The 18,683-nt window shown below is 29.2% G+C and overlaps 1 protein-coding gene across 3 annotated transcripts in view; it reads left to right on the top strand.

The window, feature by feature from the left end:
* The window catches only part of Mnr (Membrane-bound Notch regulator), a 299,567-nt gene that overhangs the window by 265,974 nt on the left and 14,910 nt on the right, over positions 1-18,683 (top strand). For all 3 annotated transcript variants that reach the window (XM_065510450.1, XM_065510448.1, XM_065510449.1), the window contains exons 4-5: positions 7,283-7,581; positions 12,640-12,813. In XM_065510450.1, coding sequence (XP_065366522.1) covers positions 7,497-7,581; positions 12,640-12,813 — 259 coding nt within the window. In that variant the 5' untranslated portion in view covers positions 7,283-7,496. The remainder of the gene's footprint in view (positions 1-7,282; positions 7,582-12,639; positions 12,814-18,683) is intronic.

Here is an 18,683-nt window from a genome sequence, read left to right as displayed (position 1 = left end):
TGATTAATAAATCATGTGAATGGTAACTTTAACATACTATGGTTACCGCAATCATATAATCAATTACAGGAAACATAATATTGCTAAAAAGTTTTAAAAATATTGAAATGGTTTTGGTAAACATGTGCAACTATATTTTTTTTCTGGGTGCTTACGTTTACTATTGAAAATATGCTCCTAAAATATGCTTCAAAAAATTCAAAATATGACTAAAAATTTCATCGATTAACAGAAGCTTCGCTATCTATTAAAACTATTTTAGATTTTCCTTAAATCATAATGTATGCAAACATTTGCATTTCAATATAGTATTTAAAATTCGGCTTTGATTCATGGAAAGCATATCTGATTGTAGTACTAGTATATTTAATGATGCTGTATACGCCTCTATTGACATTTCCCGGATACCATAGCCTTTTTTTGTTATTCTTTACTTTTAAACAGCTTTTCTCGTTTATTATATCCTTCTAAAAAAACTAGAAAATTCCAACCAACTGTTCAGTGTTTGCAAATACAGTAAAATAAATATTTCAGTGTGTTTGTATAAAACGAAATTTTTTTTTTTTAATTTTCCCCACAAGCTTTGTTCGTTTGTTAATGTGGTTTTGTTGGGGGGAGACATTAAAGTTTTTCTTCAAATAAATCACTGGGTTCACTTCATTTAGATGTTTCTTTTTTGTTAGAATTTGTTAGCTTGTTTGTAGTTTAATGTTTACTTTTCCCATGAACTGCTTTGTTAGATCAGAACAGTTAAAGTATTTATTTTTTGGGAGGTGTTTAGGAAATAAAACTTTATTTTAATCTATTTATAAATAAATACATGTATGTTTATGTGTGCTTGTGTTTGAGGGTGTTAGTTTTTTGTTTATTTATTTAACACTTGATGTATGTCTGGTCAGGGATTTAACGATGCTATTTATCTAAATGCTTTGTTTTGTTTTAATTTGCTAAATGTGTTTATATTAAATAGATAGAGAAATGTTTGCAACATTTTGTACTAATTGGTGTTAAAGCAGAGTTTTAGCTGGAATTTAAATTGTTTTAACAAGATGTTGTCTCCACAAATTAAAGAATATTTTTAAATACGCAATATTTATTTATATCATTGTAAAATGATAACAACTGTAAGGTTTTAAATCTTTAAATATTTATTCTTCTTAAAGACATTCACTATAAATATCAACTTGTCGAATAGGTTTATTATAAATAGTTATAAAAATAATAAATTTTGATTAATAACAACATTTTCATACAATAGAATTTCTCTATAAATAACATAATTTTTAAAGATGCTTTTAACCAATGAAATATCTTTATCAACAATATATTCGATTTTCAAATATTTACTCAAAAAAGCGTAAACACTTTTTTAAGCACAAATTTGTTTGACGTGTTTACTCTTACAAGTGTTTTGTAAGATCAAACAGCATCAAATAAAATAGAACTAAGTCTTTTGATTGGAATAATCTTAAGTAAAATACGTTTTTGAAATAAATATACCTATGAAAATTTCATAGGTGTACCAAGTAACTGATTGCGTATACTTTATATATGATGAAGTAATTCTAATCAATATTTCTCATACGCTTGGTTGAGCATATACAAGGAGTCATTAAAATATGTTAAAATAAATAAAAAAACATAATTTTCAATAAATATGTAGATATTTTATTTGTTTGGTGAAAAAGCATTTAGGCGAAATAAAATTGTAGTGAAAAAAAAAATTGGTGAACAATGAAAAAGTTGCAAACGGAATAAAACACTTATAAAAATCAAATGCTGAATATTTGAAATCGAATAATGTTTAGAGATTGTACATTTTGTTTGAAGTTTCGATAATAAAATTATATAATACTAGCAGACCCGGTGCGCTTCGCCACCCCAATTAGAAGAAAGAAATAGTACTATTAAGTCTCCGTTTGTGAATCTAATTGTAAATGTCTAATTTCATATTTCTGGGTCCATTATTATAGAAAATGCAAAATGTGTTCCTAATTTAAAATTTTTATGTTTATTATTATAAAATATTCAAAAAGTACCATTGCAATAAGGAAATAGTACCATTGATTATCACTTTTAAATTCGCATTCACTAAACCATAACCCGTCAAGTTTGAATTTTAGATTTGTATATCATTTCCTATATTATCAACTAATTTTGTTTCTATAATACTTAAGATTTAATAAATTATCACAAAACCGAAACCGATCGGTTTTTAATTTTTTAAAACCGAAACCGCGGTTTTGAAATTCTTCGATTTTTTGGAAACTCTAGGTCCATTATTATAGGAAATTCAAAAAAGTACCATTATTATATATAAAAAGTACCAAAAATCCCCCACTTGTGGTTTCCCACTCACTCCGGTCCATATAAGCTTAATTTCATGTTTTTAGGTTCATTGGTGAAGAAATTACAAAAAGTACCATTCGAATAAAGAAAAAGTACCAAAAAGTCTCCCCTAGAATTCTAACTCACTTAGGACCATGCAGTATGCTTAATTTCATGTTTTAAGTCCATTGCTATAGAAAATTAAAAAAAAGTACCATTAGAATAAACAAAAGGTACCATGAGGTATCCGCTTGAATTTTCAATCACTTAGGACCATATACGCTCAATTTCATATTTCTAGGTCCATTATGTTATAGAAAATTCAAAAAGTAACATTAGAATATAGAAAAAGTACCAAAAAGCACCCATTTGTAGTTGCTCACCCACTCGGGTCCGTATAATCTTTATTTAATGTTTCTAGGTTCATTGGTGAAGAAATTACAAAAAGTACCATTCCAATAAAGAAAATGTACCAAAAAGTCTCCCGCTAGAATTCTCACTCACTTAGGACCATATATGTTTAATTTCATGTTTCTAAGTCCATTATTATAGAAATTTCAAAAAAGTACCATTAGATGAACAAAAAAGTACCTATAGTACAGTTCACACATTTTGGTACCTAAATATGATCCCCTATTCCTAACACTAACTTCACTCAAATACATATCAGCTAACTTTAATGTCGATAACTGAAATAATTTAAATTTTAAAAAAGTACCATTAGGAGAAAAGTACCAATTTCCCTTTTCTTACTTGAACACCCCTCAAGTTTGAAATTTAAAAATATTCCATTTTGCCAAAATTGTTTATGCTACAGGCATGTATCAAAATATTAAAATCTGTGTTAATGTGCCCAAGAATAAATATGTTTTAAAAAAAGTACCAAACTGTTTACCCGGATTTGGCCCAATATACACCTTGGTACTCGAGTTCCAAATAACACCCTGTTAGTTAATTTTTGTATGAATCCAGGAACCAATGTTAAAAAAAATTATCAAAATTGGCTTAATAATTTCAAATATAATGTATTTTCAAGATTTTATCCCCTTTTTGGTACCTTTTTTATCCCCATTGAGGTGGTACAATTTCATTGAAATAAATTTCTGTAACGTGGTGGGAGCTCATAATAAAATATTCGTATGTCTATGTCAAATTATAGAAAAACATATTTTATGAAAAAGTACCAAAAATTAACACAATTTTTATCCCTTAAAGGTTCGAATTTCCAAAAAGTACCAAACTTATATTTTTTATTTTTTGTTAATTAAAGAATACGATTTAAAATTTGTTTCTATGTTTATTGGTTTAAAAGATACATAGGGTGCAAAAAAAGTACCAAAATACAGTTTTTACCCGTTTTCTCCCCTAAAAGTTTCGAATTTCCAAAAAGTACGAAACACCTGTCAGCTTATTTTTTAAATGGAGTAACATGCTATTTTAAGTTTTTTTATATCTTTATTAGTTTTGAAGATATAAGGTTACCGAATTTACCCGTTTTTACCCTTTTTTACCCCCTAAACGTTCGAATTTCCAAAAATCCCTTCTTATCGGATCGTTTTGGGGAGGGAGGAACCCACAGTTAAAATTTCGTGATTCTAGCTTCAGCCGTTTGGGCTGTGCGATGATGAATCAGTCAGTCAGTCAGTAACGTTACTCTTTTATATATATAGATTGTTGAACTATAGTCGCAACAGAGAATAAACAATTAAGAGAGCTATATTCGGCTGTGCCCAATCTTACATACCCTTCATCAAATTATACTTTAAAATATAAATATTAAATATTTTTAGGTAATCAAAATTTAAAAAAAAAATTTTTTAATTTTTTTTGGAAAATTAAATTTTTTTTAAATTTTTAATAAAGTTATTATTGAAAAAAAAATGTATTAAAAAAAATTGGGTTCAAAAATATTTTTCCCGATTTTGACCCATTGTAGGTCTAAATTACTATAGCTTTATATACATCGTTGCAATCGACTTGGAAATATCTATCATTATATATCCATATTGTCTATATTAAAGACTTAGTAATCCAGATATAGATCCAAAATAGGCCAAAAATCTAGGTTGTCCCTTATATCTCAGCCATTTGTGGTCCGATTGTAAATAGCAACCGAGCCGGGAGAATTCCCGATATATTGATGTATAAATCATGTTTGTAAGTTATTTGGGGGCTACGAAAAGTTGATTTCAACATACAGACGGACGGACAGACAGACATGGCTATACCGACTTCGCTATATATAAAGATCCAGAATATATATACTTTGTGGGGTCGCAAATGTGGGGTCGCAAATGTCGCAAACTCCTGAGATCAAAATAAGAAACTTTGCCCAAGGAACCATACCTCTAAAATGAATTCTGATGTTCCTTATTTTGACCCAAAGGTCAAATTTTGAAAAATACCACTTTGACCCATTTAAAGTCCCCCAATCGAGTCTAAATGTATGACCGACCTTCACTAGCTTTAGAGGGCCGACCCATCCATGCTAGTGGCATACCCTCTGGATCCCCCTGGGGGGTCCCCATACAAAAATTTAAAAAAATCTAAATTTTTGACTCTTTATATGATGTATTTATTGTGTATAAATTTTGTTTATAGAGCGTATGATAAATAGGGTTTTGGGTCCGGGAATTCCCGCCCGGGAAATCCCGGGATTTCCCGTAAAATTATTGTCGGGAATTCCCGGGAAATTTAAATTTTTTTCCCGGGAAAAACGGGAAATTTAAAATTAATTAAAAATACATTAATATATTTAAATATAACATCTCTGTTTGATGAGTGGCTTGTTCCAAATATTAGTGGAGGTTTTAAACCACATTAAGGATACAGTAGAAGCATTAAGCCGAAATCAAACCATTTTGCTGATAGGTGATGCTATAATTATCACTCTTTATGAACAGCTGTTATCTAAATATAATAATATTTCTCAAAAAATGGTTCATGCAATTAAATTAAACCTAAAAACTTCAACATTTTAAGATAAATTATAATATAATTTCAAATTTATGGCGAAAGAGTTTTCTCGTCGAATGATTTATTGAATGCATTAGTTATTTTGATAAATCATTTTTTTTTTAAATAGTTCTATGACGGACATATAACATTAGCAGAAACCAAAAACAAAATACATTAGAACTACTTCTTTACTCTTTGTAAACTATATGAAGTAATTTTGAACTTAATGTATTTAATTTTATATTAAAATATGTATATTTGATTTAAAAACATATAATAGAAAATATAACAGAAAAATCAAAATAAAGAAGCTAAATAGTGCATTACAAATCCCATTAACATATTAATCGATATCGAATTATAAAATTACGTTCACAATTTATAAAATTTTGTGACACTTAACTGCTCTTTTACTCTATTACCGCTAATATTTAATTTTATAGTAACAAGTGATCTTCAAATATTTTAACAAACTTTTTTTTGGTTTTATGTGAGTACAATTGAATTGTAACGCATTGGTTTTCTTTTTTTTTAATAAAATAAGCAATTTTATAATATAATTTCCTGGAATCCCGGGAAATGAAATTTTTCTTATCCGGGAAACCCCAAACCCTAATGATAAATATACTTAAATGTGATGTAAGTAATAAATAATATTAATCATGCTTCAATGAGAATCAGCATAGCTTTATTTTTAAAATTTAGTTTAAACTTTAAACTTTTACCCCCATATTCATAAAAAAAATAAAATTTAAACAATTTTTTAAAGCAAAATTTCCATACAAAATTTGATTTCAAAACGTTCTTTAAATTGTTTATGAATAAGGTCTTTTGTATTTGAAAAAATACTTTACTTTTGAATTTTATCATTATATTTGTATGCGTTTTACTCTACATATCCAGATATGTAAGCTGTTAACGCAATGGTGCAACTTTGTAAATGGGCTTTATCTTCCAAGTCAACGGCAACATACCTGGGTATGTTTTTCATTTTCGGATCTACTTGAAATTTCGTGCTATCCTAACCAAGCTTAGGACAATTGCGTAGAACAGTTTTGGCTAAGATAGCACGAAATTTCAAGTAGATCCCAGGTATGTTACCGTTGACATAAAGGTTAATATAGTTATAATCGGAAAATATAAGATTTGATCATGTTTTTTCTAATTTAATAAAGCTCGTACCTTAGATAAATACACATATATCGGGCTTTTGGGCTTTTGTCTAGTTTCCGATCTATGTGTTTCGATAAAAAAATCGAAAAAAAATAATACTTAAATATGTGATTTGGGCTTTTCTGATACCGAGTGAATTATGAACTTACATAGATGGATTTAATGTCATTTTTGTAAGAAATTTATGCACCTTAATAATTATAAATCAAGTACAATTTCCAGGAAAACGTAAAATAAATGGTAAACATTTGTTAGTACAATTTGTTTTAATCTTGTAACACAAAATGAGATTGAGATTAATTTTATACTGTTTTGCTGTTTTAAATTCGCTGAAAAATAAAGGAAAAGTATACATTGTCCTTTTCAGTTTTATCCCAAGTTTGAATAAATAAACTAGCAAAAAGCATTCCCAGCCTTATTTACATAATGTAAACGATTTGTTAGCAGTCTTATACTTTATCACAAACATTTTGTATTGTGGGAGATTTAGTTATAAATAGTTTTTCCCCCAAACAAATTTGGTTGTCTGCAAAAATTAATTATACCGCACTATTAAAGTCGTAAATTATTATTTTAAATTAAAAAGCAAAATACACGGAGACACCAAAAGGAAACCGCCACTGCAGCAAGTTATAAAGGCTGTCGTAACTAATAGAAAAATTCGTCCTTTTTTGGCAAACTCTGGCTGGCATACAACTATTTCCTATAATCTCTTTGCTAGCAATTTATCTATGTATACATTTAATTTTTTTTTTATTCTAGCATGTTTTCTTAATTTAATACTGATTTTTTTCTTTTATTTTTTTTTTTCTTGTATTTACAGAAATAACTTTTAAACTTGTTTTTCTCTCTCCCATTTGTTTTGGGGTAAACCGCAGTAATAACTCAAGGAAGCAGCCGTTAAAAATATAACTAAAACTACAACCAAACAACATCAACTTCAGACACCAACAAGGAAGAAAAAAAAGGGAAAGAAATTGCCAAGAAAAATATTTATCCAACCAAGGAACGTACAACTTCAGGAAAACGTCAGTAACATGTTGAAGAAAATGGGAGGCGTAGGCTTGTTAGCCTGCGGTATTTTACTGTTATGTGCTGTCAGCAGCGTCAACTCTTATTCAAGTATGTAGCTAAAGGGCAAACATGCCCACAAACTAAACAACTACAAGAACAACTGCAAAAAAAAATCATTATTTTTTTCTTCTTCCTTAACAAAAAAAAAAAAATTATATAAAAACTTAACAAAACTATAAGAAAAGCAAAAAAAAATGTAGAAGAAGAAATTTTTAAGAATTTTCTTATTGCCGTTTTTTATGGTTGTGTTTCTTTTTTATTTTTATTCATTTAACAAAAATAGTTACTGAAAAAAACTCAAGTGTTGAAATTCTTTGTTATTATTATATAACCTAAAAAAAAAACTTCCTCTTGATTTGTTTAAGTTTTTTTCAGTGTAGTGTGTTTCGTTTTTGAAGTTTCTTTTCCCAAATATATTTGTGTTTAATCTTAAATATATTTGTTTAGGTTAACAAGGGTCAGTTTATAGTTTAAATTATGTTTTAAATTCTTTCTAAATATATTTTTTTACTAAATTCCTCATTTGTTTATTTAAAACTAAGTTTAAGCTGTCCTTTAAACAAACTGACCTTATTGAGTTGTGAGAGTGAGTTCTTGTGCTGTAATTTATTTCGAAATTTGTTTAAAACAAGAGCCTAATGGCTAAAAATTAAATGAAATATTTAAGTTCTAAAATGAATGATTTTGGTTTTGTTTACAGGGACAAAAAAGGTACCAAAACGAAAAAAGATAGGGAAATTTAATTATTATCTAAAAAAACAACTTAGTGAAGATAAAAGTTCATCCTTGTCACTCAAAAATTATCTTAATTTCTGAAAATTAAATGAATTATTTAAATTTTCTAAAATGAAATATTTTTGTTTTGTTTTAGAGGGATGAAAATAGTACCAAAATGAAAAAATATACGGAACTTTTAATTTTATTCTAACAAAACAACTTAATGAAGACAAAAGTTCCTTCTATGTCATAAATATGTAAAATTCAAGCCTTAAAGATTTTTACCTTTTTTCTGATGGTACCTATACATGGACAATAAATGGTTTCTTTAGTTTTTTCTGATATATTTCACAATCGGTTTCAAAGAAGTGCCTAATTGGTAACAATTCATTAAATTATTTAAATTTTCTAAAAATTACGCTAATTACCTTATACCTTTAGAAAGTGCCAGTCAAACAAAGTACTTTGTAACCCAAAAATATTAAAGGTCTTTCAGTAAGCGCTTCCTATCTTTTAATTTAAATAAAACAAAGTATGTGTGAGAAATCATAGACATTTGTTGTGCATTTGAAGGTCTATCGATGACATTATGTATTGAATATAACATGTTCGCCGCGGGTTCACTGGTTATCGCTATTCGGAAATATCCAGTTTTCAATGACTCACCAATAGATTGGCTTTGAGGGCCTCTGCAGTTTGTGGCTTATTCGCATAAACCTGCGACTTAAGAAAACTCCACAAGCAAAATTCTAACGGGACCAAATCGCATGATCTCAGTGGCCAGGTTACATCGCCCCCACTTAAGATGGCCATGCCCTCAAATCGCTCTTACAGAATGTCCAATGTGCCATTTGTCGTTGGTGTCTATATCAGTAAATTCAGGCCAAAATAAAATGGTCGACGGTGATGGCTTGGTCAACAGAGTTCTCATATAAATATGGAACATCGACAACGCCAGCACAAAATCCACACCAAACAGTAACACAGTAACTTTGTCGAGATGCATTGGACGCGCTTGGATCTCATGCACTTTGGTATCGTCCCAAATTCGATAATTTTGTTTGTGTTTGTCTCGCCAATGTCGTTCTCAAAGAAATATGAACCGCTGATCGGCCGCCAGCCCAAAATCTACACCAGACAGTGACTTTGTCGGAACACGTTCGACGCTCTTGGATCATATCTGAATTGATATCATCAAAAATTCGACAAATTCATCTAGAAATGGACCTCACCGTATAATGGGAGAAGAGAGCGGAACGTTGGCTTAATAGAACCAATTGTTATAAAATTATTTTATTATTTGCACTAGTTGTTAAATGCTATATTTGTCCATTATGATTTGGCAAAACTAACTGAATAAATTACAGCCAATTCGGAAGCGCCAACTGAAGCATTTAAATTATATGTTTTAGGAAAAAGATCCTTTTCATAATAATTTTTTTTTAACAAAAGTACGTTTTAAACCAAATTTACTTTTAAAGAAAAAGTACCTTTTTAAATTTCAGTAAATTTTTTAACAAAAGTATCAATTTAACAAAATTTATGTTTTCAAAAGTACCTTTTTAATCGAAAGTACATTTTTAAACAAGTCAAGCTTATGTTTTGAAACAAAATTACCTTTTCCATTACAAGTACCTTTTAAAGAAATGTACATTTTTAAACAAAAGTACCCAAAGCCTAAAGCAATTTTTTTAACAAAAATACCTTTTTTAAAAAGTTAGTTTAAAGAACCTTCTAAACAAAATTACATTACAAACAAAAGTATATTTTAAAAAAAAGTACCTTTTAAACAAAAGTACTTTTAAACAAAAGTACTTTTAAACAAAAGTACCTTCTAAACAAAGGTACCCTTATAAACGAAACTACCCTAAAACAACAGCATTTGTTTTAACAAAAATACCTTTTTTAAAAAACAAAGGCACCTTTTTAAAAATGGTATTCTAAAGTACCTTTTCAAACAAAAGTACCTTTAAAAACAGAAGTAGCCTCTAACACTAATGTAGCATTTTCATACAAAAGTACCTTTATAAACAGATGTAACAAATGAACAAATGATCCTTTTTAAACAAAAGTACCATTAAAAACAGAAGTACCCTCTAAAACTAATGTACCATTTTCAAACAAAAGTACATTTATAAACAGAAGTAACAAATGATCCTTTTCAAACAAAAGTACCTTTTCAAACAAAAGTACATTTTCAAATAAAAGTACCTTTTGAAACAAAAGTACCTTTTCAAACAAAAGTACCTTTTCAATCAAAAGTACATTTAAAAACAGAAGTACCATCTAACACTAATGTACCTTTTTCATACAAAAGTACCTTTATAAACAGAAGTAACAAATGAACAAAAGTACCCTTTCAAACAAAAGTACCTTTTCAAACAAAAGTACCTTTTCAAACAAAAGTACCTTTTCAAACAAAAGTACCTTTTCAAACAAAAGTACCTTTTCAAACAAAAGTACCTTTTCAAACAAAAGTACCTTTTCAAACAAAAGTACCTTTTCAAACAAAAGTACCTTTTCAAACAAAAGTACCTTTTCAAACAAAAGTACCTTTTCAAACAAAAGTACCTTTTCAAACAAAAGTACCTTTTCAAACAAAAGTACCTTTTCAAACAAAAGTACCTATTCAAACAAAAGTACCTTTTCAAACAAAAGTACTTTTAAAAACAGAAGTACCCTCTAAAACTAATGTACCATTTTAAAAAAAAGGTACTCTAAAGAACTTTTTAAATAAAAGTACCTTTTAAACAAAAATACCTTTTAAAGGAAAGTACCTTCTAAACAAGCAATACATTTTAAATAAGAAGTACCTTATAATCAAAAAGTATTTAATAATCTCGTAATTTATTTGTATGAGAGGTTACTCACTCCCTGTATCGATCCCTCCTTTTCTTAAACTTCATGTAGTAATACGAAATTGATTCATATAAAGTTTGAAGACTTTTATAATAATAATTATCTAGATATTGGAAAATAACTATTTATTTTGTATGACAGATGCCATGCCCGTTTTTCCAATTCAGCCCATTTTTAGTCAAGAAGTGCACAATAGTACCGAAGTAAATTCTGAGAAGTTTTTCGGCTTTCTCAATTATAGTTCACCAGATATTCCATAATAACTATTTTGTTTTTATGAAATTTAAAAAGAGTATCCTATTGTTCCTTAAAGATATAGAGGAATATACAGTACAATTTCAAAAAGATCGGTCCAGTAGTTAAGGCTACTTACTAGAGGTCACAGAAAAACCAATAAACAAACATACATTCATTTATTTTTATATACAGATACTTTAAAAAATTACTTTCTTGGGTTAGGTTATGTGACATGACCCGCAGTTAGCAAGTATACTCAAATAAAGATCTCTCAGCATTAATTCTTCAGTTCCGCTAATTGTACTTTAGTCTGTCTCAAAATTGTATTATGATGTTTTTCCTCCTATTAATCTAAACATATCCTGGAATATGACGTGGGTAAACGATACTTTCTGACATACTGTACAATCAAACAGTAGCCATTTATTATACTTATAAGAAGTCACTGTCCCTTTAAAGAGTAAAACGAGTCTTCGTAATTTCTCGTACCAAAGAGAGCAAGAGCATGCTGAATATTCTACCGGCTACCAACTTTCTTCATCAATAATATTTGAAATCGCAACCAAATACATGCGAATGTCGTTGCGCGTCACAGATTTGTCTAATAATTTAATTAAATGCAGCGATTGTCACTCCTTTTTTTAAACATTGACCCTTTTGTTACCAATTTTATATAAAAAAAATAATAATTACAGCTCAAGAAACTCACTTGAAACTATTTTTTTACAAATTATATATTTATTTAATTTCGTTGAATCCTCAAAAATATCTCAGCACTAAAATTCCCCCAAAACAAAAATTCTAAATAAAAAAAATGCTAAAATAACAACACTAACTTAACAATTTTCCTCAATGTTGTACCGTTAATTTTTCTCCAAAATCATCATCAGATCTCAATCATCCTTAATGTAATATAGTTATTTATTTTAATTTTAATTTAATTTTCTATTACTTTTTTTTTATTTTTTCCCCCTACAAAACATTTTTTTATTTACAAAACTCTCCAAACAAAAACAACTTTAACAAAAAATCCTCTTACCACAATTGTGTTGCCATTAAAATAAAAAAACAAATTAAAAAAAAATATATATGTTTTATAATACAAAATAAAAAATTATATATATAATAAATAAAATCCTTATACACCAAATATACCACTACAACAACAACTACTACAATCACAACAACTTCAATTCAACATCATTACAACAATCATTGTAACAATGATAAAACTATCTATCTTTGTGTATAAAATCAAAATCCAAAAAAACAAAAACGTAAACACTGCATTAGAGTATGGGCGTGGCTGCAATGACATTGGCTGTTTGCCCAATGAGGAGTGTGTCATTACCTCTGATTCGTGCAGTTACAGTCAACGTGATGGCAAAGATTGTGGCAGTTATCCTACTTGCAAAAGGAAGTCTGGCGTCAGTACCTCTTCTTCATCATCGTCGGTTAATCCTTCAGGTGATTATTATTTGCTTTTGATTTTTTTAATTTTTCTTTTCTACTGTTTATTTTAGTTTTTATTATTATTTATTATTATTATTATTATAAGTTATTTGCTTTGAGTGTATTTTTTAAGTATTTTATGTTATATTTTATTTATGTTTATTTAGTAACTTTGATTAAAATATGAATAAGTAAGAACATTTTTGCAGGTGAAACAAAATACTAGAGTCTTACTCCCATAATTCCCAAAAACTAACAATAAACTTTTTTGGGATTTTTGACTATAGAAACCACATTTGGTTTGGGGCTGATAAAAGAGGTATATTATGGCAAACTGTATGCCGCTTCCCGACTGTTTTAGGATTTTAGATTAAATAGGCTAAATCCGAAATTTCAATATAAATTGTTTAAATATGGAAGGATCTGTGAAAGACCCCTATTAAAAATTGGATACAGTTTTTATGTTGACATAATCTCCGTAATAATTATAATGTAGGATAAGCGAATCCCATTATTCACAAAAAAAAGCAAAAATATAATTCCAAGATTTGGAATTTTTTGGAATTTTGCCTATAAATTCCTTCTTTGATCTGGATCAGGTAAAATATTAATATGAATGATTTGAAATTCATCACAGTATCGAAAACTGTTGCCCATGTTGGAATCCAGATTTGGGATTTTAGAACACTTAGCCACACTTTTTAGGAGGCTAAGAACAATAGGAATTTTTCGGACAAACAAATATACAAATTCTGCATTTTCTTCATTTTCAAATTTAAAATGAATTATATTTTGACTCGTTATTATAATGCCTATAATTCCGTCGAATGTTCTTCCCTGGGGAAACAACTGATGCAGTTGACAATTTTTGACCAACTTTCTGGTCATTCCAGATCGAAGATCCACTTATAATGGATACGTTTTGACTTGTAATAGATAATGCTCTGCAACTTTTTTCATATGATTTTTTATTTAAAAACAATTTCTAATGAAATCGGTTATGGTGAAATTCTGCAGTTTGGATATTCAAATACACGACAGTATTTTTTTTAGGCCTAATCGAGAGCATTGAATTAGAAAAAACCACAAAAAAGTGCTTAAAAGTGATTCATGTCACTACTTTGATAACCCACAGCACCACTCCTGGAGGATCTCTGGATTATGTTGTCAAACCTTAAACTTGAATATTCCTCAACGCCATAAATAGACAATTTATTTCCAAAATATGTTGATTCTGTACCAGCTTAATAATATTGAAAACTGTTTCACATTGTTTTCTAAACTACTGATGCGACTGCAAATTGATGTATGAACGAAGAATACAGAATGTCATTAGATTCCAGAAAATAGAATTAATGACTAACTTGGTTTGCAAAACATTATAGAGCTTGTAATTATACAAACTTATATGTTTTTTGGATTTGAAAGTTTAAGATATCGTAAAAATGTTTGATATTTAAAAAGATTGTTATTGGATGTATGACTTTAATATGACTTAACTGCAGAGAGAGCGTTTTGCATCGATCGACACAAATAGCAGTCCGACGGGGCAAGGTTTGGAATATATTTGCTCCAACCAAATACAGAGAATTACCTTAGCGACATGAATATTTGGCGTTGGTATCAATTCGGCTGGATGGCCGGGCTTCACATAAGATCTCCTAGCTTCAGGTTATCGTATTGGATCCATTTTTCATCGTAAGTAATGATTCGGTGCAAAAATGATTTTCTTTTATAGCGTTCATTTCTGGCATGCAAAATCGTCTTTCAAGGTATCTCAGCTTCAATTCGTATGGTACTCAATTCCATACTTTTGGATGAATCCAGCTACTTTCAAACGTTTTGAAATTGCTGACTGTGTAGTAGCCAATGATTTTGTAAGCTGTTGTTGACTTTGATAACAGTCTTCATGGAGTGATGCATCCAATTCTTGGTCTTCACACTTTTGTAATTTTTAAAAAATAAATTCTATCAATAGCATAATTTATAAAGCTCCATTTTTGTCAAAAAATTTAGATTTGTTGATTTTTCACGACTAGGCGAAAATTGAGATTTTGTTAAAACACTACTTACATGTTTGTTTGGAGTTTATGAGAAATGAGAGTATATTGTTTACTACCGCAGATATTTGCAAAAAACAAAATAAAATCATATTAAAAGACGAAAATTTCATAATTGTAACTTAAATATCCTTTGAAGTATAAAAGATAATTTCGATTTTCTTTATATTCCAACTTGCTTTATAACAAAGAAAAAGTCATTCAATCGGTGCATATTTGTATAATTTACGATTTCTGGTGTACCTCACCTTAAATTCTAACAGGATATTTACAAATCTCATTTTCTGGAAGCTTATGTCCTTGTTTACGATTCGCTTGTACGTCATTATGAAAGCGGACCAGTAGTTTTGAAGGTACAGAACACATATTGCTGGAGATGTTGCTTTATAAAGTAATATTTAACATTTTATATTCTGTATTTAGCATTTCATATACCCTTCATTTCACATTCAAAAACACTGAGGTTGATTACAATCCTGTGTTGTTTTCCACACATAATGTATGTCTACGTAATTTAAATTAATTAATGCGATTTCTATTAGAAATTTAAGCTATTCTATTCAATATTTAGCATTTCTTTTAACCTTCATCTCACGTTCATAGACACTTAAGTTGTTTAAATTCGTGTGTTATTTTCCACACATACGGCATCTCTCGTAATTTAAATCAATTAATGCGATATCTGTGCTAACTTGATTCGGCAGGAAATGTCGATAAATTTCATAAACATCGCTTAACATTATTTTTTGATAAATTGATAAAAAAAGATTAATTTTATGTGGTTTCCTACACAAGAATGAGATGGAGATTAACAAAAAAAATGGCTTTTTCAATAATAGAATATTGCTCAAGAAAACGTTACAAACGTCAAAGTTTTATAGCAAACTATAGGGTTTTTCTTATTGAGTTTCTGGGAATTTTTTGCGAGGTTCGGATATAATGAGGAATCGGCACAAGATTTCTTATCTGATGGGGATACCATGTGCTTCAGTGACAGAATCATCACCTAGTTACCTGAGACGTAATCTCACATTAGCTAAGTAGTTCTGAAGGGTATCAGAAACCATTGTCCGGATAATACCTAGTCTAAGGCTGACGGTGTGAGTTGCTTGAAGGTTTTTACCAGTTTGTTTTTAAACCTAGACTTTCCTATGGTCGTGTGGTTCCACGGTTCCTTCAAGTGTAGTTCAGCTTTCCCATCACAGCAAATATTTGTTAAAACAAATTTTATTTTTATAGATCTTTGGAGTTGAACAGGTTAAGTTAATTTTTAATTTATTTAAGTTATTTCTATTATTTAAATATTTTCAACATATTAAGTTATTTATTCTATAATTTCTTAACATTTTAGTTTCCTATTTATATGTATTCTTAATAATAATTACTTAATTATAACTATAATAATTAGGCTTTAACTCTCAACTAACTAAAACCAATACTCAAAGTCAACACTCTCTAACTACATTACATTTTATTAAAATAGGTATCAAAAATTATAAACCAATGGCAAAATTCAAACACATACCTTTGGTACAGCATCAATAAAAATGCAACATTATAGTATATTTAATAATCACTGCTTACTAAATTAACGAAAACAAACATTTGGATGGTGTTTTAAAGCATATTAAACATTTATTGAAAACCAAAACACTACAAACACAAAACAAAACAGGCTTTAACTAAATGCATTTAAAACCAAAATATAACTAAATGGCAAAATAAACCAAAGAATAAAAAACAAACACTTTAATAAAACAAGGCAACACATTTAAAACTTTTTCATTTGGAATTTATTATTTTTTCAGTTCAGCTTTAATCATTTTTAGTATTTAAAACTCATTAATCATCAAGTAGTTTGTTTGTTAATTTATTGTAACAAAAATAATACAATAATAAATTAAATTTTGTTTCTTTTGGCATAAACCTGGCTTTTAGACTTAAGGCTCTTCCCCTAAAACCCTCAACACAACAGCATGTTTTTTATGTAGTTGGTAAATTGTTCAAAGAAATATGTATCTCACCGTGTAAATAATATATATTAACTAAATTACCTACTCTTAATACTTTAATACTTCACAGAGATCATTTGTTTTACATACATACTAACATTAATTAAACATATATTTTGTCTCTTCTCTCTTTCTCTTTATTTGTTTTTTGCTCTCTATTTTACTCTTACTATCCATAAAACCTTAAAACGCCGCACTAACATAAATTTGTGTTTGTGTGTGTTTATGTATCCTTGTATGCATTATCCATATAAATGTGTATGTGTACAGGATCCAGTTTAAAACCTGGACCAGAACTTAACATTTTCGCAGCTGGTACATCATCTGGTTCTTCATCCTCAAATCCCACCTTAAATACTCATGCTTATATCAATCACAATGGCAACGGTGCTAAGCCGGGCTCATCCTCAATGGGCAATAATGGCTATCAGACCAGTAACGGTTATATGAATAAGAATAGTGGTAGCAATAACAATAATAACGGTGGTTATAGCAATCACAATAACAATAATGGTCACAATGGTGGCAACGGCGCCTCAAATGGTAATGGGCAGAATGGTGGCAATGGGCAATACAATAATCCCTCCATCATTGATCCCCATTACGTGTTTGGCGCACCGCAGTCAATACCCGTTTTACCAAATCTGCCTATCTTCCCTTATAATTCACCCACTCTAGCTCCATCTTTTCAACAATTCCCACAACCCAATCATCCAGGTAGCGTACTCAATCCAGGCGTTCCTCATGGTCTGCAGCCGGTGAATCCATACAATTCACCGTTCGTATTTGGTCAACAGCCGTTCCACATTGGACCCGGCGGTACTGGTGGACCACCCGGTGGCAGTGCCGGCATTTTGGGCGGCAGCGGTGGTGGCTTGGCTCCCATTCCCGGTGGCTATCCCAGTCCAAATATGTACAATAAGCCTCCGCCACAATATCAGAATCAAAATCCCTACAATCGTCAGACACAAACACATCCACACTCAGCTGGGCCTCGTTCGTTGGCTACTATGAAAATGATTGCGACTTTTGCGGGTCTGATTGTTTTGATGCAGAAATTATTGCAATTCAGCACGTAATATTTTATTTGTTTCGATTTGAGTTTAATGCATTTTTAAATTTTTTTTTAAAAAGAAACCTTTTTATTTCGTAAAATTTTTCAGTTCATAAAACAAATAATAATAACTATAATAATATAAAAATAAACTACAGGTATAAAAATTTAATTTTTTGCAAAATAATTATAAACAAAAAACGATAAAAAATAAAAAAAAAATTATTTAAGAAACTGATTTATGAATTTATGTGAAAGCATTATAAAGCTTAAAGTTCATACTTGTTTCTAAACATTACAAAACATAATTGTTACAAAGATCTGTTGATCTTCCTTATGTAATAATTTAATCATTTAAACATTTGTTTAGTTTTAAGGCAATCAAAAGCTTAATGTTCAAAAATCTTTTAAAACTTTACAAAGCTAAATTTGTAACAAACATTTGTTGTTGATATGCGAAAGCTTTCATATGTAGTAAATGATTCCTTTAAATATTTCTTAAGCTTTTTCTTAATCAGAATAACAAATTATCTTAAATTTGTCTTAACATTTCCCTGAAGAGTTTAAAACTTTTTACTTAAAAACTTTTTATCCTGCTCAAAATTTTATAACAATGTTGGCTTAAAGTTAATAGAAAGTCATCTTGAGAAAAAGCTTTCCTGTAATGAAAATATGTTACTTATAATATAAAGCTTTTGTTTGTAGAAAATGATTTCTAAATTTTCTAAAGCTGTCATTGCAATGAACTCAAAGGCCTTG

The sequence above is a fragment of the Calliphora vicina genome, chromosome 4, assembly GCF_958450345.1.
Source record: "Calliphora vicina chromosome 4, idCalVici1.1, whole genome shotgun sequence".
Lineage (NCBI taxonomy): Eukaryota > Metazoa > Arthropoda > Insecta > Diptera > Calliphoridae > Calliphora > Calliphora vicina.
Note: the sequence above shows the minus strand (reverse complement) of the source record. Positions and strands in the feature narration are given on the sequence as shown.